Source organism: Olea europaea, chromosome 6, assembly GCF_002742605.1.
Source record: "Olea europaea var. sylvestris chromosome 6, O_europaea_v1, whole genome shotgun sequence".
Taxonomy (NCBI): domain Eukaryota; kingdom Viridiplantae; phylum Streptophyta; class Magnoliopsida; order Lamiales; family Oleaceae; genus Olea; species Olea europaea.
In genome coordinates, this window is record NC_036242.1 from 9710910 (window position 1) to 9737112 (window position 26203).

At 34.0% G+C, this 26203-nt stretch overlaps 3 protein-coding genes across 3 annotated transcripts; all 3 read left to right on the forward strand.

The window, feature by feature from the left end:
• The first annotated feature begins 275 nt into the window (after positions 1 to 275).
• On the forward strand, positions 276 to 1834 carry LOC111395785 (probable glutathione S-transferase). The gene is made up of 2 exons (XM_023021934.1): positions 276 to 661; positions 1319 to 1834. The coding sequence occupies exons 1-2, from the start codon at positions 344 to 346 to the stop codon at positions 1664 to 1666; spliced, it is 666 nt and encodes a 221-aa protein (XP_022877702.1). The 5' UTR covers positions 276 to 343; the 3' UTR covers positions 1667 to 1834.
• Positions 1835 to 3638: 1804 nt separating this feature from the next.
• Positions 3639 to 15640, forward strand: LOC111395786 (probable glutathione S-transferase). Its single transcript, XM_023021936.1, has 2 exons — positions 3639 to 4102; positions 14912 to 15640. Exons 1-2 carry the CDS (start codon positions 3785 to 3787, stop codon positions 15257 to 15259), a joined length of 666 nt encoding a protein of 221 aa, XP_022877704.1. The 5' UTR covers positions 3639 to 3784; the 3' UTR covers positions 15260 to 15640.
• Positions 15641 to 16550: 910 nt separating this feature from the next.
• On the forward strand, positions 16551 to 20198 carry LOC111395787 (peroxisomal (S)-2-hydroxy-acid oxidase). The gene is made up of 12 exons (XM_023021937.1): positions 16551 to 16771; positions 17546 to 17719; positions 17823 to 17947; positions 18100 to 18146; positions 18348 to 18425; positions 18518 to 18642; positions 18881 to 18947; positions 19040 to 19102; positions 19230 to 19299; positions 19390 to 19490; positions 19631 to 19735; positions 19818 to 20198. Exons 2-12 carry the CDS (start codon positions 17583 to 17585, stop codon positions 20007 to 20009), a joined length of 1110 nt encoding a protein of 369 aa, XP_022877705.1. The 5' UTR covers positions 16551 to 16771; positions 17546 to 17582; the 3' UTR covers positions 20010 to 20198.
• Positions 20199 to 26203: the final 6005 nt, after the last annotated feature.

Genomic DNA, 26203 nt, shown 5'->3' on the forward strand with positions numbered 1-26203 from the left:
TTGAAAGTTCTTCCGCGATATAATTTTATAAAAATTGGTTTTCAAACATTAGTTAAAGTAGCTTCCTCTAAAATATCTTTAACAAGAAATAAAAGTAAAAGTAGAAGTCATGTCAAACAAACCCTTAAATAAGGTTGACATTTTCCCACGAAGTCCCAAATTTTATTATTTTAATATGCAGCTTAAAAGTAACTTATATTTCTTGGCTTAGCCAAACATGTACTAAATCAAACCGCCCTATTCTTCTCCCTATAAACAACCATTCTTGGAACCAGTCCTAAATACACTCAACCTACATATATTTGCTGCCATTTAGGTTTTTTTTTTTGTTATTATCAAGAAAATGGGTAATGATGAATTGATTTTGCTAAATTTCTGGCCAAGCATGTTTGGATCCAGGGTTAAAATTGCACTGGAGGAGAAGGGACTCGATTATGAGTACAGAGAGGAAGAACTGCCAAACAAATCTCCCCTGCTCCTGCGAATGAACCCGGTTCACAAGAAAGTCCCGGTTTTGATCCACAATGGAAAACCAATTTGTGAATCAAATATTATAGTCCAATACATTGATGAGGTTTGGAATGATAAAGCTCCATTGCTTCCCTCTGATCCCTATGAAAAAGCTCAAGCTAGGTTTTGTGCTGATTACATTGACAAAAAGGTTGGTGTTACATCTCAATATATATTATGTATATATTTCATTGTTATACTGTTTGATGTTTTACCCTTAATATAAGTTGTCAAGAAGATAAATCTTGAAATCTGCGTGTCGAATTGAAATAATTACATAATGGCTCTGACTCCTTGTATCATATTAGGGTCATGTCTGTCAAGACTTTTAACAAGTTAAAATTTGCTTATATTATTAAAAATAATTAATCTACTTGTACAAAGTAGGTTAACAAAGTTTGTTGACAAAATCAATGTTGACAAGATTTAGGTCGTTAATCTGTTTTGAATTCAAAAATTATTTTTGAAATGAGTGATAAAGATATTGTCAAGTTATACTTTGTCAACTAACTTTGTCATCCTCCTTTGTAGGTGTAGCATCACTCTATTTAAAATTTACTTTTGAACATGTTTCGCTAAAGTAATTTGTCTTGTTAGAAGTGAGCTTTCTCTGAAAACTTTTCTACAATAAGCAGAAGTCATGCCAAATGGTCCTAAATTATGAGTTAGGGTCATTTCTTAATATTAGTAGCTTAAATTTTTATACAAGTGTACTTATTTTTCATTGTTATTTGACATGGGAATTAATCTTAACGTGTTATTTACTTCTTATACTTTGAGTAACAATTGTGGGATTATGCAATTGCAGTTATATGAAGCTGGAAAGAAGATAACATGGTATAAGAACAAAGAAGGGGCAGAAGAAGGTAAGAAAGAAGTGCTAGAAATCTTCAAAGTGTTAGAAGGAGCATTGGGGGACAAGCCTTATTTTGGAGGCGAAAACTTTGGATATGTTGATATTTCTCTTATTGGATTTTACATGTGGTTTCATGCCTATGAAACCTGTGGAAATTTCAGTATAGAGGTTGAGTGCCCTAAGCTAATGGCATGGGTTAAGAGGTGCTTAGAGAGGAAGACTGTTGCCAAGTCTCTAGGTGATCCCAAAATTGTCTATGAAATAGTGCTCAAGTTTAGAAAGAGTTGGGGTTTGGATTAGAGTTGTGAGGACTTGTGTTATGTATGAGAATAAGCCCGACTAGTTGAATGCCATTCGGACTAACATAGAGTTATGTGTCGTCTGTGTATTCTGAGTTGTGTGGTGATTTTCGATGTCTTTTTAATAAAGAAGACACTTAGTTCCGTCCCAAGTCGATTGGTTTTTTAATCTCTTTTTTGTACCTTTCATGAAAGTGCTTTTATTTTCACTAGAATTTTAAGGTTTGCCACATTTATGAAATAGTTCTTTCTATTAAAATTAAAACATATAAAGCAATAAACAATGTAAATAATAATTTCAAAAATCAGTGAGAGGATTCCCACTCTTCTTTGATCCATCTTAGGACCGAGTGGAAGGACTTTTGTAAGGGGTTATGTCACCCAAATTTATTGAGTGACGTTTCATCCATCCCATTGCAAGCAGTGCAATTAAGCCCTACGAAATCCTTTCAAGATCTTCAACTTTGCATCGATTGAAAGGAATTGTAAGGTAGAGAGGAAAAATACGTGAATAGAGAGAGAGATATAAAATTAGAGAGAAAAATATTGTTTTCTACTTATTTTCTCATATTACAAGAGATATTAATTGTTATATCCTTGTAGTTAAAAAGAAGGTTACTGTAATTTTTCCTACTATAGTGAAATTCTCTTATACTTGGATGAACAACATAAATATCTATATCCACTTTTTTAATTGCAATTTTCTCAATTTCACTTTAGTTGCGAGTTGACCTTGACCCACGTTTTTCTAACAAAAACAATGTGCATCGTATTAGATTTTGCCAAATAAATTTGTTGATAACAAAAGTCCTAGCGCAAGGTAAAAGTGACCTCTAATAAATTTGTACCTCTTATTATAGTAGGTTCTTGGATGGATGCACTTGCAAGAAGGAAAAATGCGATTATATTTTCTGATTTTATTACTATATTTTTCCTTTATTCTTGATTTATCTGATAGGTTGGTAATTTGTGCCTAGTTTTGGTGTAGAAGTATGTTTTGAATCTTCGATTTATTATCTTATTTTGTGTCAAAATAATTTATAAATCACATGCTAAAACACATGAAATCAAAGCGCATTAATTGAAGGCTACTGCAGGTCCATGCATGTAAAGAAATCATCAAAAATGTGTCTCAAGTCGAAATATCACAATTATCCCCTTGTCCCGGGCTATTGCATAGGAAACTATAATTGAAATCCTTTACATTGCATTAAAGTTGACTGCATCTAAAGCACCTTTTATCAAGACGTGAGATCACTTTAAGTATGGTCGGGCCACAAGTTTTATATATGTGATTTTCTTCCAGTTTTCACCAATGCTATAGCCCCTGTTTTAAATTTTTAGTAGATTTTGATAAAAAGTTAATGAAATATATAATTGAAAAGATGATAAAAATTTGTAGGTATCATAAAATGTGTCGTTCAAAATTAATTTTAAGAAAAAATGAGTTTTATAATATGGGAGCCGAATAAATACTTATTTAACTGATTATGTCCCAGTTTGTTTTGGATTAAAATCTCAATTCAAACTCAATATTTAATTTTAACAGCATATTTCATGAGATACACAACTTTTCAATCAACATTTTATGAACTTTTATCAAAATTTATTAAAAATCAAATTTTAATTTCCACCCAACAGAGACTGTATGTTCAATCTCGTAATGAAACTTATGGCTTTAAATAAAGAAGAAAAAATGTTCATTAATTTGACAACGTGTAAAAGTTTGGTCTCCATTTTGTGAAAATGAAAATAGTTGAATTAGTATTTTTTTTGAAAAATTAGTGGTTAAATAAGAAGTAAAGATTTTCGATTTACGTGTAATATTATTTTATGAAAGATTTTGTGATTGAAAATAGGAGAAAGAAAAATAAAATGTAATGAAATAAAAATTAATGAGGGGCAAACAAGAGCTTAGTTTGAACTTCGACCAGCAAAAACATGTTCACTTGTACAAGTATATTTTTAGGCTTATCCAAACATGCACCAACTCCAGCCACCCAATTCTTTTTCCTACGTACATTCCCCATTTCCCTGAAGAAAACATTGAAACCTATCCTAAATACGCTCTTCACATATCTTTTGCTGTCATAGAGGTTTTCTTGTTAGAATCAAGAAAATGGGTAATGATGAATTGATATTGTTAAGTTACTGGCCAAGCATGTTTGCAGCAAGGGTCAGAATTGCACTGGAAGAGAAGGGACTCAATTATGAGTACAGAGAAGAGGATTTGCCAAATAATAAATCTCCTCTGTTGCTCGAAATGAACCCGGTTTACAAGAAAATTCCGGTTTTGATTCACAATGGGAAACCAATTTGTGAATCGAATATTATAGTTCAATACATTGATGAGGTTTGGAATGATAAAGCTCCACTTCTGCCCTCTGATCCTTATGAAAAAGCTCAAGCTAGGTTTTGGGCTGATTATATTGATAAGGTGAGTAATCTCCCCACACCCATACCCATTAATAAGGATTATTTATTTATTATTATTATTTTTTTTGCTGGGCTGCTTATTTTCTTTGCTATTTGAACCATATTTGGTCTTCATAGAAAATGAATCTGTGCTGTGTAAATCAGTTCACCTGTGCTATATGTACATAATAATTTACATTACATGATGTGGTGAAATATGATTCGATGAGAATTTCTTCAATCAACTAAAAAAATAAAAAAAAATCTCTACTTTGTTTTCAAGTTTATTCTAACCCGATACTGCTAGCCTTAACCGCCCAGGCTTAGGGTTGGAAAAAATTGTTCTACCTATCGTTTAGGTAGGAAAATAGACAGTTTACATTGATCGGTGAAGAAGTGTTTAGAAGGAAAAAAGCGCACACCTTTTTTCTTTTACAAATGGTAGTTTCTTATTTTGAAATTCAGCTTAACAAAATGTTCAATCATAAGCTTTGGATTATTAATTTAGGTTATTTATTTATAATATAGAATATTTGTTATTTATTAAAATCCAGCATACCAATATGTTTGTTGTTTACTGAATATAGAACACTTACTTATCCCCGAACAAAACATTTTTGATTTGGAGTAGTTATGAACTAATGAGTTTGAAAATTAAGTCCTATAGATTATTGAGATTGAAGCACAAAGGAAATTCTCTTTTATTACTAAACAAACTTGTACAATTAATTTTATCACAACACTATCTTGATTAATCTCTCTCACACACCACTTGTATATGTGTGCCTCTCTTTCTCTATCTTTCTTCACACACCCCTTCCTGCACTCTTTCCTTTCTTTGTTTCTCTTATTCACTCACTTCACCATGCACCATCCCCTATTTATTGCGGTATAAGTTGGTGGTGACAATTCTAGATCCCTCTAGCTTTAGTAATAAAATAATATTACAAATGGCTCCTAGAATCTTCTAGCATATAGGCTGTAAAACTGCATGTGGGTAAATTAATGGTGCACTAACTAGAAAATTCTAGATTTTAAAGTCGGTGATGATCTTCAATTCTCCTCTTCAGTATCGACTTTTCATTTTTACTCTTTTCTTTTTCGTCACGTCGAGTTTTGCTTCAGATTCGATCAATTTCAAATCACTTGATCCTTTATTCAATACATTGGCGACTTCAAATATATCTTACTCTTTCAGGCTTTCATCTTTATCGATTTTCAAATTAGGATAATTGATACTTGATTTCTCGTGTCTATTCGACTTCCATATTTGTGATTTTAAATTTGTACGTACCTCGATCTCTTGTTGTCTTTATCGATCCTTCACTATTATTCCTACACCTTTTTGTTCAGGACTCTGTATTGCCCTTATAAATTCTTCTTTAACATTTGATACATGTAGATCTTTAGATTCTTTAGGACTTTGCGTTACCTTTAGATGTTCATGTTCACTGATTGACTCTATCGCATCCATTTCCTTTGAATCTAGCAATTCCATTATCTACGGTGTCTGCCAAGAATAAGCTTCTTCAAACATTTCCTTTAAGTTTGGTAGTTCTTCTCTCTACGGAGTGCATCAAGACTCTTCAGGAATCAAGATGTCCTCTCCTGAGTCATTGACCAAATCATCTTCTCCCGAGTAAGAGTAAATTTAACTAATGCTCACTGAACTTTAAACTTGGTTACTACTTGCTCACTCATCTTTCACGGGTTACTGAATGCTCACTCATCTTTTCATATAGTTACTCATCCACCACTCGTCTCTTCAAATAATTGGACGACTTTTGCGGCAACTTTTCGACAACTTTCGACCACCAAAAATGTCGAATTTTGATACCATTGGAAAGCTCACGATATCCTCTTCAATTACCTCTCAAAATCTCCCTATAACTCCAAGGGATTCGATTGAAAAATTGCCTTAAAAGTCACCCAAAATTTTTGAAAATCTGCCCAGATTTTTCAGATTTTTTGGGCGACTTTTAAGGCAATTTTTTGGCAACTTCCTACTATCAAAACTGCTGGATTTTGATACCATTGGAAAGCCCACAATGTCCTCTTCAATTACCACCCAAAATTTTCCCATAACTCCAAGGGATTCAGTCGGAATAAACCCACAAAGTCAGCATCCCGAAAAGGCGAAAATCTGGATAGGGTTCGGGATGCTGACTTTGTGGGTTTATTCCGACCGAATTCTTTGAAGCTATGGGGAAATTTTGGGTGGTAATTGAAGAGGACATTGTGAGCTTTGCAATGGTCTGCAGTTTTGATGGTCGGAAGTTACCAAAAAATTGCCTTAAAAGTCGCCCAAAAAATCTGAAAATCTGGCAGATTTTCAGATTTTTTGGGCGACTTTTAAGGCAATTTTTCGATCGAATCCCTTGGAGTTATAGGGAGATTTTGGATAGTAATTGAAGAGGATATCATGGGCTTTCTAACGGTATCAAAATTCGACATTCTTGGTGGTCAGAAGTTGCCGCAAAAGTCACCCAATTATTTGAAAAGATGAGTGGTGGATGAGTAATTATAGGGAAAGATGAGTGAGTATTCAGTAACCCGTGAAAGATGAGCGAGCAAGTAGTAACCAAGCTTAAAGTTCAGTGAGCATTGGTTAAATTTACTCCCCGAGTTATTAGTTTAATCATCGTCACAATCCATTTGCTCAGGCAAGACTACCACCAAAGCTGATTCATCCTTTAAATTTGAATTAAATTTCTCTTCTCGATCTTGCTCAATTGTTGCTGTGATTGCTTTAGCATCTCATTCTTCTTCACTAGTGCATTTATCCTGTTGGAGGTTGCTACGTTATCTTCTGCTGACTCCTTTTTAAACCCACAATCTCTAGCATAATGATCTCGTTTGCCTTATCTTGTTGGAGGTTGCTACATTACCTTCTGCTGACTCCTTTGGATAGCTGATCTCTCTTACCTTCCTTGTCACATAACTTTTTTCATGTTTATCTTCTTTTTAACTCTTTATCATTCTGTTGAAGGGGTCGACCTCTTCTTTTATAACTATATAGTGCTTCTTCCTCTTCTTTCTTTATTGAGAGTCCTGGCATTTGTCTAGTCGATGCTTGTTGATTGACCAGCAAATTTTCAAAATTGACCAATGAAGATTGCTCTGGTCAACCTTCTATTGCAGCAATAAAATTTCCAAATTTGGGTTTCAAGCCATGTATGATTATTCTTCTCATTCCGGACTCTGAAATTTTACTTGAAGCATTTAACTCAGAAATTTCACAATAGAGAGATTTAACTTTATTGAAATATTGACTTAATGTCAAATTACTTTGAGAAATCGAAAGCAGCTCATCCTCCAGAAGCTGCAACCTCAGATCATTTTTTCTCGAGAATAGTAAAGCTAAAGTGTCTCATGATTCCTTTAATGTGGTCTTATCTCTTATGTGCTCTAACAATATGACTCCATACAAGTTTGTCATATGGTGTACTTATGATTATTGAACTTCCTCACTCCGCCTACCACTTGTAGGTCACCCATCGTGATTTGAATTACCTCCTCGTAATCAAGTAAGTTTTATGAAAACTTCACAAACTCTTTTTGTGTATGAACTCAAGAAACTAAAAAATCCCTTCCTGATCGTCTCGCTCTGATACCAAGTTGTTGGGATTGAAGCACAAAAGAAATTCCCATTTATTACTGAACAAACTTCTACAATTAATTTTATTACAACACTATCTTGATTAATCTCTCAGGGACCACTTGTATATGTGCGCCTCTCTTTCTCTACTCTCTTCACATACCTTTTCCTGCACTCTTCACTTTCTTTGTTTCTCTTATTCACACACTTCACCATTCAAGATCTCCTATTTATAGAGGTACAAGTTGGTGGTGACAATTCTAGATCCCTCTAGCTTTAATAATAAGATTATATTACAAATGGCTCATATAATCTTCTAGCATATAGGCTGTAAAACTGCATTTGGGTAAATTAATGATGCACTAACTAGAAGATTCTAGATTTTAAAGTCGGTGATAATACTCGTAAATATTAAAAATATTAGTTATTTTATTTATTGGTTTACCATATTTAAAATAATACTCAAAACAGGAAAATATTTCATTAAAGGCGTGTTTGATTGGCATGAAAAGTGTTACCTAGAAAAGAAAATGCTTTCTTTGTAATGAAATATGAATTGTGCTGTTCATTTCATAATTGATTATACAATTAGAGGGTTTACAATTTATAGTGTACAAGAGTTGGCAAATAAGGAAAAAATCTACTCTCCTAAAATAAGAAAGAAATCAATACTTATTTTACATTACACCAATTATGGAATGTAAATATTCTAAAATCAATTTGGTTCCTATCTTTATTTGATAGGATTCAGTTTCCACACTTCCCCTCAAATTGGATCATAGATGTTAATCATGTCTAATTGCATATGAATCGTTGAAGCTTGGACGAGGTAGTCCCTTAGTAAAGATATCTGCAACTTGCTCTTGTGTAGGAACATAAGTCGTGCAAATGGTTCCTTCCTCAACTTTCTCCTTTATGAAGTGTCTGTCAACTTCTATATGTTTGATACGATCATGTTGGACTGGATTAAGTGAGATATTGATTGCTGCCTTGTTATCACAAAGCATTTTGATGGGAAATTTGTAATAACATGCAATTCTTCTAGGAGTTTTCTCAACCACAGCCCTTCACATATTCCTTGTGCTACAGCCTTGAATTCAGCTTCAGCACTACTTCTAGCAACCACATTTTGTTTCTTACTCCTCCAAGTTACAAGATTTCCCCACACATAGGTGCAATAGCCAGTAGTTGATCTTCTGTCTTCTATTGAACCTGCCCAATCTGCATATGTAAAGATTTCAATTTCCCTTTTTTCACTTTTCTTAAAAAGCAGTCCCCTTCCTGGGGATCCCTTTAGGTATCTCAGTATCTATAGACTGCTTTCAGGTGACTTTCCTTTGGTGAGTGCATATGTTGACTTACACGGCTCACTGCAAATGCAATATCAGGTCTAGTGTATGATAAATATTTTAACTTTTCAACCAGTCTTTGGTATCCATCTCTTTCCACTTCCTTCCCATCTTCTTCAGGTCTTTTTCCTGCTTCGATAGGTGTATCACTCGATTTACAACCTAGCATCCCTATTTCTGTTAGGAGATTAATGACATACTTACGTTGTGAAACACTAATTCCACCCTTTGATCTCGCTACCTCCATTCCCAAGAAGTATCGCATTTGTCCCAGATCCTTTACCTCGAATTCGGTGGCAAGACAGTTCTTTAGTCTTTCAGTTTCAACCACATTGTCTCCTGTTAGAACAATATTATCAACATATACAATTAAGATTTTCTTTGTTCCATCATTGAAGTGTTGATAGAACATAGTATGATCTGACTGCCCTTGTCGATATCCTTGACCTTTTAACACCTTTGCGAATCTGTCAAACCACGCCCTTGGTAACTGTTTGAGTCCATATAGAGACTTCTTAAGTTTGCATACTTTATTTCCTTCATCAGCTCTACTGAACCCAGGTGGTAAAGTCATGAAAACCTTCTCTTCTAATTCTCCGTTCAAGAAAGCATTTTCAATGTCAAGTTGTTGAAGTGGCCAATCGAAGTTGGTTGCTAAGGATAGAAGGACCCGGATTGTATTCAATTTTGCTACTGGTGCAAGCGTTTCTGTGTAGTCGATGCCATATGTTTGTGTGTATCCTTTTGCAACTAAACGAGCTTTATACCGTTCTATTGTCCCATCAGCTTTGTATTTCAAATTGAAGACCCATTTGCACCCAACTGGTCTCTTTCCTTTTGATAGGTGTAATACTTCCCAAGTCTTATTTTTGTCTAATGCCCTCATCTCCTCCAATACTACTTCCCTCCATTTAGGACTTCCCAAGGCTTCTCCAATATCTTTCGGGATCTCTGTGCTATCAAGATGAGATGTAAAAGCACGAAATCTAGTAGATAAAGCATTATATGACATGAATTTTGAGATAGAATGAAGAGTACATGACCGAGTAGGTTTTCTGAGAGCAATGGGTAAATCAGGAATATCTGAAGCTTCTTGAGGAGCCATCATCAGTTCTTATTCTTTTGATGCCTCGGATGTGATGGTTTCTTTGTACTTTGATTTTGGCTTTTGTGAGTAAACCAACAAGTCTTCATTACTTTGTTTTTCTACATCTCCCCCTGGCTGTAAGTTGTGCTTTATTAATCTCTGATGCTCAGACTCTTTGAAATAGTTGAAGTACCCGTGTCGGACACGACACGACATGGGTATGGGTACGAGATATGTGTCGGATCCTCCAAATTTTAATCGGACACTTCGTTTTTGCTTTTCTTTCTTTTTTTTTTCCTTTCCTTTTCTTCTTTCCCGTTTCTAATTAGTTCTCCACTAAGTCCAAATTATAATCAAGTCCTTTATTTGCTATTTTATATAACATTTAATAATGTCTATAATTGAAAACTAAACCCCAAAATCTATTTTATTCGTCTCAACTCCTTATTCAATATCCATTTCCTTCTTTGTGAATAATAGATTTTGATTTATTCAAAATGACTTCTTGAATTAGTAAAAAAAAAATTGAGCCTTGAAAGACGTATCCACGTACCTGAGTTTGAAAATTGGACTCTTTTTAACCATGTCCCCTTATCTTATATTTTAGAAAATAAAAGATCCGATACCTAGATATGTACCCATACCGGATACCTGTACCCGAGTTCGAGCATCATAGCTATTAATAGCATATTGGATGGTGGTATAGGGTTGTTTGTAAATGTAGGTTCAGGAGAGATGAGGTCAATGTCTAGGAACTGATCTTCATGCAATCTCTCTCTGAAGAGAGGTTTTTTTAAAATACGGGGTCGTTTCAAAGAAGGTAACATCAAGACTTACAAGTATTTTTTTGTGTGGAAGGATCATAGCATTTGTAGCCCTTTTGAGTAGGGGAATGACCGATCAGAACACATTTAACAGCTCGAGGATCCAATTTATCTCGGCAATGAGAATGAATATGAATGAAGGCAGTACATCCAAACACCCGTAAGGGTAGGTTGGAGTTGAGACGAGAGGTAGGAAACAGTGTTTGAAGTTTTTTTAGGGGAGATTTGAAATTTAAGGTACGACTCGGCATTCTGTTGATTACGTAGGTTGATGTCAGAATTGCATCCCCCCAGAACATTTTTGGCATATTAGAAGTGAACATCAATGCTCGAGCAACTTCTAGAATGTGTCTATTTTTGAGTTCAGCAACCCCATTCTGGTGGGGGGAATCAACGCAAGAGCTTTGATGAATTATTTCATGTAATTGGAGAAAATTACTCAAGGTGGTATTGAAGTATTCGGTGCCATTATCCGCACGTAAAATTTGAATCTGTGTTTGAAATTGTGTTTGGATCATGGAGTAAAAGTTGATGAATATAGAGCAAACATCCGATTTATCTTTTAGTAGGAATACCCAGCAAATTTGGGTATGATCGTCAATGAACGTCACAAACCACTTTGCATGAGTTCGATTAGGAATTCGTAAGGGACCCCATAAGTCGCTATGTATCGTAGTAAATGGCTTGGAAGGTTTGTACGTGGAGGTTGGGAATGATGTACGTTGATGTTTTGCAAATTCACATATTTCGCACTGAATATGAATGGAATTTTTATTCATAAAAATTGATGGGAGTACACGTTTTAGGTACTGAAAGTTTGGATGACCCATTCTAAAATGCCATAACAAAATATCACTATCGCTAGAAACAGATGTAGAATTACAAATAGTAACTTGACTTTGTTTACCCACATCAACCTCGTCAAAGTAGTAGAGTCCATCACTTTTCTCAGCACTGCCAATCGTCTTCCCTGATGATAGGTCCTGAAAAACACTGCAAGATGGAAAAAATTTAGCAGAACAATTTGAGATTTTTGTCAATTGGCTTATGGAAAGTAAATTGCATGACAGCTTTGGAACGTGAAGGACAGGTTCTAGAGTTATAGAGTCAGAAATTTTTATACTCCATTTCCCTGCAACTGATGACGGTGAGCCATCTACGATTTTAACTTTCAGATTTCCAGCACAGGTGGAGTATGTAGTGAACAAACGGTAGGAATCAGTCATATAGTCTGAAACTCCTGAGTCAATAATCCAAGAAATTTTAGATTTAGATTGTAAAGCGCTCATAAAATTACCTCTGTGAGCTAATGAGCTAGAGGGATTTTTTGTGGATGTTTGATTTGATGATTGGAGGCTAAAAAATATTTTGTATGGTTGCTCCATTTGTTCGGCATTGAATGCACCGCTCGACTCGGTCTTTCCTGTTTGGTAATCAACAGATGCTTGATACCTACGATTTTTATTATTTTTTCTTGGCTTCAAATCACTCGGTTTCCCGTGTAAATCCCAACAAGTATTCTCTTTATGTCCTGACTTTCGACAATGCTCACACCATGGCCGACCTCGTTGTTTTGGGCCTGGCCCAGATGTGCCTCCCTTAGAATATAAGCCCATCATCCAAGTTCCATCATTTAAGTTATTTGGTCCAATATTCAAGCCCATTCCACCGTTCAAATCAGTCGGCCCATTATTGCCATTAGTTGGCCCAGCAATAGGCCTATTACCTTCTCTATTTTTCAACCCATATCCAGATGGCCCAAGTTTGTTGGAGGTCAGTCCCGACACTTCCACCGCCTACGCACTGGACTCATTCAACATGACCTTCCGCCGGTCTTCTTCTCTTCTCACCTCCGAAAACACTTCTCGCGTAGAGGGAAGGGGACGTCGGCCAAGTGTTTGGCCGCGAACATCATCTAGATCACGATGAAGTTCAGCAAGAAACTCAAACACCCTTTCAGTTTCCAATTTCTTTGAATACCGCACGCTATCTTCTGCACACTTCCATTCTTCCTCAGTACTCATGTCTAATTCTTGCCATAATCCGGTCATTTCCAGGTAATAGTCCATCACATCTCGATTTCCTTGCTTTGTTTGCCATAGCTTCGACTTGATTTCAAAAATTCTGGAAAAATTCTCAGAGTCAGTACATTTCTTTAACTGCTTCCCAAACCTCTTTTGCAGATGGGAGAAATAAATATGTTTTTCCAATGCTCGGCTTCATGGAATTGACAAGCCAGGCAGTCACCATCGAGTTCTCCGACTTCCACTTTTGATGGAGAGCCATGTTGGTTGAGGCCGGCACCTTGGTTTTTCCAGTTAAGTATCCAAGTTTCCCTTTTCCGTCGATTATTAGCTTTATCAACTATGCCCATTCTCTATAGTTCTTCCCATTCAGTTTCTCAATTGAGAGTTGAAAGGCTGAGTTTTCAATTCCCCCTATGTTCATGGCAAACATGGCTTCTACATTTGAGTCAGAAGTCATGGAGCTCCTGTCGTGAGGAGCTGATTTGACCATATATTGACTGGGTTAAAATCAACCTGGCTCTGATACCATAATGAAATATGAATTATACTGTTTATTTCATAATTGATTATACAATGAGAGGGTTTACAATTTATAGTGTACAAGAGTTGGTAAATAAGGAAAAAATCTACTCTCCTAAAATAAGAAAGAAATCAATATTTATTCTACATTACACCAATTATGGAATGTAAATATTCTAAAATCAATTTGGTTCCTATCTTTATTTGATAGGATCTGGTTTCCAAACCTTGTTTTGAAGAAAACAAAAACCTATCTTCCCTCAAAGAAAATGTTTTCCTTAAAAACAAGAAAAACTAGGCATATTTGCAGAAGTTGGAAAATATCTTTCATGGAAAAAATGACAATCAAACACTTTAAAAGTTAGAATTTGGGAGGAAAAAGGCCATTTTCCATGGAAAATTTTCCAATCACACACACCCTAAGTCTAGATTCATAATGCTCCAGACTTGACTTCTACGTTTTACCACGGCATACGCCATTTAGAACCATTAGTTATAAAGACATTGATGTATGAGTGGATTAGAATATTTTAATAATGTAGTACGCTTTTTTTTTTTTTCTTATACACTAATTTTAAAAAGGAAAAATACTCGCTAACTCCAAACAAAATCAACCAAAAGATTAATGGATTTTAGTGGATTATATAGCACGGCCATACTTTCATCTTGCATGTCTCCCATATGTGGGAGATGGTCCCACAATTATTTTCTTGTCTTATTGTGTGATTTATTGCCGTATTGGGTCTCTACCACAGAAGGCGACAATCCTCAACCAATGCTCTATTTGAATTTTCAATCACGTCCGCCCCTTTTATTTAGTAGAAAAATAGTTTCCATGAAACCTGTTTCCAAGAAAACATTTACATGTCCTAAAGATAAGTGTCAAGCCTCGAAATATAGGCCAAAGCTTTGCTCCAATACGGCCTACAAAACTTGCTATCCATTTTCCTTGGTCATCTCTAACGATTCCAACAATATTCCTTTAGGCCATGGATTTCCAATATTGTTCTTCTAGTAAACCATTCTAAACCTTTTTAAATGAGTATTTACTCGAAATGCACTATCAGCACTCAACGGCAGAAATAGTCGAATTTTTCATTAAAATAGTGATCTTTAATAGCAATTCGAATGGTTATTGTAATTAACTACTACACTGTAATTAATGTTTGAAGAGCGAAAGAGCTACTTGTACTTTACTAACTATTACTCAACTGGAGTAAGATGTGTGGACTAATCGAGAAATTGTCCTTGCAATATAAATTCTATTGTCTATGTTATCTTTGGATATTTGACATGACTTTTAGATGGATGACATTTGTAACGTGTTTGAAATCTTGATATTTCTATGTTATAATGTGATGTTGAACCTTTTTATCGAGAAATTTATTTAAATTCTATTTAATAATTGTGGGATTATGAAATTACAGATACGCGATATTGGGTGGAAAATAACATATCATAAGAACAAAGTAGAGGTAGAGGAAAGCAAGAACGAATTGCTCGAAATGTTGAAGGCCTTGGAAGGAGCACTAGGAGATAAGCCTTATTTTGGAGGGGAAAACTTTGGATATGTTGATATTTCTCTTATTGGATACTACATGATATTTTATACCTATGAGACCTGTGCGAATTTCAGTATAGAGGCTGAGTGCCCCAAGCTAATTGCATGGGTAAAGAGGTGCTTGGAGAGGAAGACCGTTTCCAAGTCTCTTGGTGATCCCAAAATTGTCTATGAAATAGCTGTCGAGTGGAAAAAGAGGCTTGGTTTAGAGTAGTGAGGAATTGTGTTATGTTTGCGAATAAACACGAATGCATTTGAAATAGCGGAGAATTTTACGTCCTATGTAAACGACATAATGCTCGTTCACAAGAGTGTCTGAATCGTGTTGCGTTGCGTTGTGTTGTGTAATGTCTTGTTGACGATTTTTAATGTGTTTTTAATAAAGAAAGCGTCAAGTTGTGTTTGTATCTTAGGTAGTCCTTTTGTTTTCCTTAAGAGTTTTGAAAAGGTGGGTTAGAAATGCTAAGTTAGTTTTCTAATTTTTCAGAAAATTGAAAACGTCACCTTTGACCACCTTCAAAATAGTCTATCCTTTTGTTTGAGTTGTAAGTTAGTCCTCAATTTATAGAAAGCGAGCGAGTTGATTCTTGCACTCCTTGAAATGGTGCATAAACACTAACCAATCTCCATGGGCAGTTTCTTTATAATTTTTTGTATTCTTGTTTTCAATAGCAAAGAAGAAAAGGAAATTAGAATTTATTTTTCTTTTCTCCCTTTCCCTTTTACATATTTGTTGTTAAAACTATTTTTTACCTATTTTAGTTTGAAAATAGTGCATTACATATGCCTTAATAGATTTTTGATTATATTAAGGGGTCGTCTTGACGAAGCTTTTTATAAAAATTTGAGAAAAATTGATAAATTTTGTAGTTGAAAACTTAATAAAAGTTATAAATCACATTACATGTGATTTAAATTGAAGTTTGACTAATTAAAAAGTTGGCAAAATTTTAATAAAATTTTATCAAACAGGCACTAGAAGATTCAGATTGACTAACTCCACTATTGAGGTTCGAGACCAACTTACAGACAATGGAAAAATATGAGACTAGCCATTCGACTTTCACGTAGAAAATTCCAATCGTCACCGTATTTTCAACCTTTGTTTCTCAACGGACATTGAACTTTAAAATTACTTAAATAGTCACCATAATTTCAAAGTTGTTTTTCAACAATCAACATCACTCTACTTTTAACCTTGTTTTCCTTCCATCACTTAAAATCGTTTTAAACATTAAAGATTTTTTTTTTACCACAAAAAATAAACCGTAAAAGGTCAGTGCTGAAATGTACAAGACTTCAAGAGTGTCGATCTTTTCCAGAAGACAAGGACACTCAGACCCCTCACCACCCTTCTCTTTCAGTACCCGATTATCCAATAGAAAATCTCAAGATTGACACACAAACATGAAAATTACGCATAACACAGTGCAAGATTGTGTGGGTTTAAATGCAAATATAAATTTTGGAAAAATCTATGTATATAGGTTTGATGATAATGAAGAATGACTTAGAAACACACAGGACTCATGTGGTAGAGATTAACCCAGTTTGGATATGGCTTTGATTTCTCACCTCCAATGGCTCATCCTCAATTTTGTCTTCTTCTTTACATCCATTTTAATAAACTTGTATTTTCCAATTTCTTTTTTATGGGTCCATTTTCTTTCAGGTTTATCTACTAGTCCCTCTGCATGTACTGTTCTCTCAAGTCTTGAATCAGAAGGTGTGCTTTTACTTCTCTCTCTTTTTTCTGCACTTCTTCTAATTCAACACTTCGATATCTAATGTGGGTTCTTAGCTAAGTTTTGATTCTTGAATTTCATTAGTTTAAGGAAGAGCTTGATTCTTAATATGTGTCTTTATGTAATTCATTATAATGCAATTAGTGTTGTCAGATCTAGCTTGACTTAAGTAATTATTGTCCACGATTTTATATGGTTTTATTTTGTGCTCATATCTTAATCCATAAAAATTATTCTTCAGGCTAAGGAAGGAATTCGAGGGAACGACGCTTTGGGAATTTAGAAATTCGAGGCATTGATAGAATAAAAGAAACTTAATGGAGTAATTTGAACATTATAGAAAGAACCTTCTCCAACTTTTGAATTGCCTAAACTAGAACTTTATTTAAGAGTCGAACCATCAAAAGGAGAATTTGGAATTTTTCAGATAAGAGATCATTTGGAGATGGAAAATTTGTCGGCCGAGTTTCATCAACTTGCAAGTTCTTCCTCAGTTAAAGGAATGAAACTGGCTAATATCATGACGATAATAGATAACATAGATATTGGTTGATTTTAGAAATGATAAATGATACATCACAGTTGAGTGACATGCTAGTTATATCTCTGTACATAATGAGTTGTGTTTTGATTCATTGCTTTCCTAGTACTAATGATGTGTTGTTCCAAGGAAGAAATTTTGCACAACCAAAAAGATTTTGAACTGACAAAACATTATCAATGATCTAATTTGTTATGCCATATGTTTGATCAAGATTTTTGGAGGGGGCACGTGAAAAATCAACAAGCGAGATGGAGATTACTAATGTCACCGAGTATCAGGCAATCGCCAAAGAAAAGTTGCCAAAAATGGTGTATGACTACTATGCATCGGGTGCAGAGGATCAGTGGACTCTGGCTGAGAATCACAACGCTTTCTCAAGAATTCTGTAAGTTGCTAAAGTTAACTTCCTAAATGAAGATTTGGTGTACTCGCCTTTTGATTTGGCCCATTATCTATTAACTCTCCAATGGGAAAAAAAAAAAAAAAAGGTTTAGGCCTCGGATTCTTATTGATGTGAGCAAAATTGACATGAGCACAACCGTATTGGGCTTCAAGATTTCGATGCCTATCATGATCGCCCCAACGGCCATGCAGAAAATGGCTCACCCTGATGGTATGCCCTTTTTTTACCAGAGTTCATACTATTACACTGTTTCAACTAGATAAACCTCTTGCTTAGTACGGAGGGTATTCCCCTTTGAGGATGTGAATATATCCTACGAAGGAACGATTAGCAGTCTGATAGAATGTTTTTTTATTGTGTAGGAGAGTATGCAACAGCTAGAGCCGCCTCATCAGCTGGAACAATCATGGTTCGTTTTTTCTCTATTTCAAGTTCTAGATCTGTCTTATGGAGATTTGTTTTGGCATACCTCGATTCATCTCCTTTTCTTTATTTCTTCCTTCGGCTTCTTTCTTTTGATTGTATTTGATCATATCATAATGTGTATGAATGGTTCTAGAGTATAGATGTCAAGCATTCTTTACTCATGAATCGCAAATTTATATGTCAGACATTGTCATCATGGGCTACTTCTAGTGTTGAAGAAGTCGCTTCAACAGGACCTGGCATTCGATTTTTCCAGCTTTACGTAAGATTGAAATTGCAACTTACAATTTATGATTGAATAATCTTGTGCTTCATATGTATGTGGGATTAATAAATCTATTGAATCTTGATCAGGTCTACAAGGATCGGAATGTTGTGGCTCAACTGGTGAGGAGAGCCGAAAGGGCGGGTTTCAAGGCCATAGCACTTACAGTCGATACACCAAGGTTGGGTCGCAGAGAAGCTGATATCAAGAACAGGTGCGAAACTTTTATTCAAATTTCCAATTATGTGAAAATAAGTGGGCAGTAAATTGTGGGTCCCTACGACATGCGTGGATAAAAAGTATGTTTGACTAACTTAAATTATAATTTAAGCTTTGCCAAACATGCTAGGTTGTGGTGTCTCGTGAGTTGGTCGAGCCACTACATCTTTAGAGAGTGAACTATTACACTTCGAGTTATTTGTCAAGAAAATATCTGATTTTCTCTCGTACAGATTTGTTTTGCCACCATTTTTGACGTTGAAGAATTTTGAGGGTTTGGACCTCGGTAAAATGGATGAGGTAAATGGCAACCATTCCTTCAAAGTTTTAACTTGTCTAGTATATCAGTCAATTACATTTACACATTATTTTGACTTGTGCATTTGATGCAGGCTAATGACTCTGGATTAGCTTCATATGTTGCTGGTCAAATCGATCGTACCTTGAGTTGGAAGGTACAATACTTTTTAAGTTACCTTAACCACAGCCATGTATGCTCTAACTAGATAAATATAGGTTTAAGCTACAATAACTTGGCTGTAAAGCAGACTATGACAATGGTTTTTTTGTGAACATGGACAGGATGTGAAGTGGCTCCAGTCAATTACTTCAATGCCGATCCTGGTGAAGGGTGTAATCACTGCCGAGGATAGTAAGAACTAGAGAAGTCGATATCATTTTCTCTTAACTTATTTCTTCTTTCGTATATGGTAAAATGGCTTTTACGTGCAATGAAATACAGCAAGGCTTGCTATTCAGAATGGAGCGGCCGGTATTATTGTATCCAATCACGGTGCTCGCCAGCTTGATTACGTCCCAGCCACTATCATGGCTCTGGAAGAGGTAACCTTCACGTCTAAATAAGACGATATAATTAGAAATGCCAAGAAAATATCATATCCACAAAGAAACATGTGGATGCATTTTCATGAGTCGATTATTTTGCTATTCATTTTATCCCTACTGATCTGATGCAAGTTCAGGTTGTGAAAGCTGCACAAGGTCGTGTGCCAGTATTCTTGGATGGTGGGGTCCGGCGTGGAACAGATGTGTTCAAGGCATTGGCACTAGGTGCCTCTGGTATCTTTGTAAGTACAAGAACCTGGAATAGATTTTGTGAAATTTTTTCATTTTCGAACAGCCTAATTCAATTTGTGGCCTTGCTCTCAGATCGGTCGACCTGTGGTCTTCTCATTGGCAGCTGAAGGAGAAGCCGGTGTGAGAAAAGTACTCCAGATGTTGCGCGATGAGTTTGAGCTGACTATGGCGTTGAGTGGTTGCCGTAGTCTTAACGAGATAACCCGTCATCACATTCAGACCGAGTGGGATGCTCCTCGCGCTCTTCCAGCTCCACGGTTATAGAAATGTGCATCAAATGTACGACCAACTGAAATAATCAGATTTCATGTTCTCAAGAGCCTACCTTCTCATTTTTAATTTAAATGAGTCTCTTTTGAATACTGATGGAACTATATATTTTCATAAATGGCCCGAGTTTCCTTCGTTGTATATTTTTCTTTCAAATATCAATTTCCAAACTTGTGAAAAGTATATGCATGTGTATATGTGAAAGTGTTTGTGAGGTTGATTCATCTATAGAAATAGGTACTACTTCAAAATAGAAGCAACAGAATTCTCTGTAGCATGAGGAGCACTGTGTGCCGCAAGAATCAATGAGCAGGAACAAATCAAAGTCGATTGAATAACACAGGATAATATTAAAATAGAGAGCTTAAAATTTTGTTCACTGTGACGGTAGTCAACATATTTTTGACACTTACAATTTCCGTTTTCCAAATTATGTGGATTCAATCCGAAGACTCGAGCCATCTAGAATGTAAAGTTGGTGACCAATCATCTCACCCGTCTCTAGAAAACTTCTTTGATGGGTCCAATCATCAGGTCCAACTTCGTTGATATTTTATATTTATTCTTGTTTTACATGTTCAAAAGTGTTGGGTAATTGCCTCAAAAGTCAAAAGTTGGGAGGACTTCTATTGCAAATAATAAAATGTAGTTATTGTATGGAAGACTTCTAATTAAAGTTGAGAACAGAATCCTTGCAGAATTTGGTCTCTAATTTACAGCCGATTTTGGAGTTTTACACATGAAGGAATCCTTGTTGAGTTAAAGAGTCTTATTTGAGTTTAAATTAAACTCTTCTATTTGGTTATTGATCTTATAAATAGCGGATGTATTTCATTATTTTGGGGTGGCCAGAGAGTTGATCAGAGAAAAATATTGTGAGCCTAGCATTTTGAGACTTTTCATATATTGGGTAGAAAAGTAGGTGTGGTAAAATTCGAGTTTATTTTTTTCTTTGTAATACTTGGGGATTGGATCGGTGAGTGAAATTTTATATGATTGTAACAATTTTTCATATAGTGAAAAATTTTGACGATCCGTTTAATTTGTACATTATATTCTTTATTTTTCTTGTTGGCTAATATTCTCTTGAACAACAAAAGATCTTGTTGGTAAATAGAAACAAAAGGAATTGACTTAAAATTCCCAACAAAAAGATGAAATTGCCCTTGTCATAATTTCCCCAATGGTTATATCACAAACTTCTTCGACGGTGTCCAATCATCATGTCCATCTTCGTCGATATTTCTTATTTATCCTTGTATATGTTCAAAAGACAAAATTGCTCTCATCATAATTTCCCTGACGGTTAGATCACGATCTTTTTATCCTTTATTTTTTATTTTTATTTTTTTTGGTCTTTAGTTTGTCGTGTGCTACAAGATGAACTAATAGGGTTATCTACGCATTGTGAAAATAAATAGTTTTAAATAAGCATTATGAGTTACTTATAATTTTCAGTTGAAGTCAAACTTTGCATTACTAAATTACTTATAATTTTCAATCAAAATTTTATCATCCATGTATTTCGTGGAACTCTTTTATTTTTAGGACAATGCTATATGTACGCTTATTTACTGTGAGGAGGTGTATACAATTATGTACACCAAGAGTGTATAGATAGACTAATCCTATTTTTAATAATATTGTATATACTTTTTTTTAGCTTAATAAAAATTTCAACGACATAATTATTTACACCCACTTACAATTATGTGAGTTGGTGTAAAAAATAATATACACCAAGAGTGTACATATAGACTAATCCTTATTTTTAATAGTACTATATATAATTTGTTTTGAACTTATTAAAAATTTCAATGAAACCCGGACTTATAAGTAGAATTTTAAGTTCAATGAATCATGAACTTGTCGTCAAATATAAATAAAGCATTGTTAATGTAGAATCTCTTCCCACAAACATAAAACCTAGTTGGCAACTGAATATGAGGGGTGTAAACGATTACTTACATTAATGTCCTATTTGATAGGGTTTGAATTCCATGGAAAATGGAATTATCCATTTTTCAACTTTTGCGGTGTTTGATTGCATATCTTCTTTATAGAATTCGTCTTCTTAGTTTTTTTTGGAAATGGGCAATTTTCTTGGTTTTCTAGGCTCTCTCTCTTTTTTTCCCCCTCCTCTTGATTATGTTATTATTAGCGTGGAATGTGTAGAATTTTTAAAAAAGTATTTGAAGTTTTTGAAAATAAGAAATTATTGTTTTTATAATCATTTTTATAAGCTATTTTAATTCTTAAACCATTTATTTATTAATTGTAGATGAATATGTAGCTATAAATTGAACAAAAACTAATTTCATTCATTGATGTTGAAAGCTACAAAAAGTGTATAAGCCAGAACAAAAATATACATTATTTTCACTATCTTCCAAAAGTAAACTGGCTTATAATAGTATTCGAGCTATTTCAATAGATAGAATAGCTCAATCTTTTTCTTCCATCTTCTATTCTATTTTTTCTTTCATTTTGTTTGAAGTAAATGGATTTGAATAGGGACTTTCTGGCTGCATACTTTTCTTTGAAAAATGGCTTGTCAATAGCTAGCTTGAAAATAGTTTTTTTTGCTGAAGGTGACCAATTTTTCATCAGCATCCATGTCAATATTTTCCATTGCAGCACTTTTTTCAGAATCAACATTCTTTTGGTGATATTCTTGTTGTTCTTCTGCAATTAAAGGTTACACAGAGATGATATCAAACTTGTAATTGGATTGATTAGGTTCTGCCTGAGTCGCTTTGAGATAGAATGCTCTTTCAGCGTTTTGCATTTTTTGAATTATATCTCCAAAGTTTGCTTCTGAACCCTATATAAAAAATATGTATTGCAATTATTTTATGAAGAAATCTACCAAATATAGAGATTGGAGGAGATTGGAGGTTTAACGTAATTTTAGAATTATTACAAAGCTTGTCTCTTTCATCAAGGTTTGTGCATCTGTGAACATAAGTTTCTATGCTGGTTCACCAATTGCGCTTGGATTTATACAGCATGTGACATCCGACAGTTGCATATATACTCTTGCCCTAAGATAGAAAGAGAGTAATTATTTATTTGGAAATGAAATATTTGATATATTACATAAATAAACCGGAAAAGTGTGGAAAAATATATTTCACCGAGGAACAGCTTTAGAATTCGAATTTTTACAAAAGATACAAACATATATTTCACCAAAATCAGCGCTTGATCGCCAATAGCAGTTGTTGCAAGCCATGTACCAACTTTTGTAATCTATTTTTTCCATTGTTGCTATGTCATTCACCCAATAAAATTTTCTCTGCTATGGGAAAAAATTATGTGGTTGTAAAAAATTTATGAAGAAAGATAAATAGAAACCACAAAATGTTGGATAGGTATTATTGTGTACACGAATATATAAATACCGGTAAATGTCAACCATGTAGATTTTGTATTAAGGTGAATTTACTGCGCATTGGAGGAGATAGTTTTGTTGGAGATTTTTAAGTGTATGATTTTTTAAAAATCAACTTATCGATTTTGTCTGAATTTGTATCTCTCCTGAAAGAGTGAATAAGACGAATAAAACCAAAATAATTGTAAAAATACAAATATACATACATAACATTCAACCAACTTTTTTGCTGCAACGAAAGGAGTATTCATGAAGAAGGTACTACGAACTTTTGTAGAGAGTTTTAAACATATATAAGTCAGTGATTTAATATATAAATGCATTTTCAAACAGAAGAGTTTAAATAAGGAAAAATAATATAAACATACAAAAAAAGAGGTGACTTTTACGTTTGTTGCAAAGATTATTGATTTTTTGTCAATATTTTTTGCTATCAATATGTATTCTCCGTCAACAAATAAATCCGAGAGCGTTAACATCATTGTTTTGAATTTTTGCTCCAGAAGTATTACAGCCTGTACCCAAGTTTGGTTGCCATCCTTTGACTGAATCAATCGTTTAGACATCATATCAATTACAATTGCCAAGATGTCTGCAAAATAAAAAATAAATAATTTTTTTTATTTTACTTGTAATCCTAATTATTCGATTAAATAAAATATAATAGTATTATTTATTTTGAGAATAAATGCTTTTAAAGTAAGTGGATGTAATTTCTTACTTATATCAGTGTTGGTATCCATGAACTGTTCAACTTCATTGAAAGAAGTGAGGTGATAGGTTGAGAAAACAAGTTCAAGGTTATCTTCATTCAACTCTTGAACACAAGTCTCTCCATAAATTGTCCATTATAGAGCTCCTGTTGAATATTTGTACTTCCTAGTGTTGTTTTTAATATGAGCTTTCGAGATTGAATAGGTTTTTCCAAGAACAAGTTCATTTTCAAATACTGTGATATTCGAATCATATAGACTTGCTTGGATAGTGTTACACTAAAAGATTAAAAGATAGAATTCAATAGTGTGAGAATGTATATTATATATATAGCAAAGAGAGAGAACATATTTCCAAAAAAAAAAAAAGTTCATTTCTAAACGAAGAAAGAAAAAAATAAATTATGACCAAATAAATGCATAACTTACATTAGTATCCATTAGCATCAACTGTTGGTACCTTCTATTGCCTTATCTTGAAGGTTTTGGTGATTGTTTCTCTAGAATAATTACTTTAGCTTTTCACTTTTGATTGTTAGATAGAATTTCTAGTATAACTTGGTACTGTTCTTCCATTGTGATTGTGACAATGTTTGTTTAGAAACAGAGTAACAAAGTTGAAATTTTTTGTATGAGAGATGAAAACCTTTTTTTTTTTTGAGGTAATAACCAATTGGAAAACATAAGTTATATATAAACACCTATAGTTATATCACATTTGCATTTTTCTATTTTTTATATTATGTAACAGTAATAAAATTATGTATACATTGTAAAATCTAATCTATAGTCATACATCGTTGTCGTATAAGTTATGGGAATTACTTGTAGTACGAAACCGGGGTGAATTGAATTAATCAGAGTAAAACATATAAAATAATATTACATCTATTTTTTTGTACTATGTAAAACTAATAAAGCTACGTTAGAGTTTGGAGGAAGGAAGAAAAATATCTGTAAAATCTCATCATACCCATACTTTTATTGAGTAATAACTTCTGCAAATAGATATGGGGTGGTAAAGTTTTACTTTCAGTACAACAGTAGCAAATTTAATGATGGAGTTTTTAAAAAAGTTATTTACGCTACCTTGTGGAAATGTAAGGAAAATTTGATTAAGTTAGTTATTAGCTTGAATAAATGTGAATGAATATGTTGATTATGTGTATGAAACTTAAAAAAAAAAAAAAAAAAAAAAAAAAAAAAAAAAAAAAAAAAATAACAGAACAAAAAAGAAAATTTATCTCCTACAATTATTATCCCAACTAACTCAACAAAAGAACAAAATAATATTCCCTACAATTATTATCCCTACTTATTATCCCAACTACTAACAGTCACGAGACTCACAACACCACAAATATGCAATTCAGTAGTTTTAGCAGAAGGTCTTCTCATATTTGCTGAAGAGAAAGGTGTCCAAAGCAGAGAAAAGTGTCCAAACATAGAAAAAGGTGTCCAAAAATTTAGCTAGAAAAAGGTAACCATTACTTTGACTGGTGTATAGAGATCTCCGTGCGCAGAGAGTTTTCTATGAGTGCACAGAAAGTCTAGCTGAACTCTCCGTGCACGGAGTCCGTGTTATTTTTCTTTTTTTCCTCTTTTTTATATTCTATTCTGCTTCTCAATCTCAGATATCAATATCAAAATGTATTTATGTAGTAATTGGTGTTTCATACAAATACAAAGAAATAAAGGCATTAATAATAGTAGAAGAAAGTGTAATGACCTGTGTTGTTACAAATATATGTTTCTCATTTTGGTAAATAGAAGACATTTTGTTCTTAAATATAATTTATCTTTTGGAACACTCCTTAAGAAGGTATATGGAGAGTGGATAATAGGTACATATATAAATAATCTGTGATCTTTTTGAGCTAGAAAAAAAACCAATCATTCATGAAAAAGAATTTTAAAAAATCAGTAAATAAGCTAGGACAATTATAGATGATATCCCACCATCAAAAGGCAATATTTTTTTACTTCATACAAAGGAAAGTGATGCCAACGATCAAAAGATACTAAAATGTTCAAAACTAGGATCTAGTGCAGCCACAACTAATAATCATTATCAACAAAGG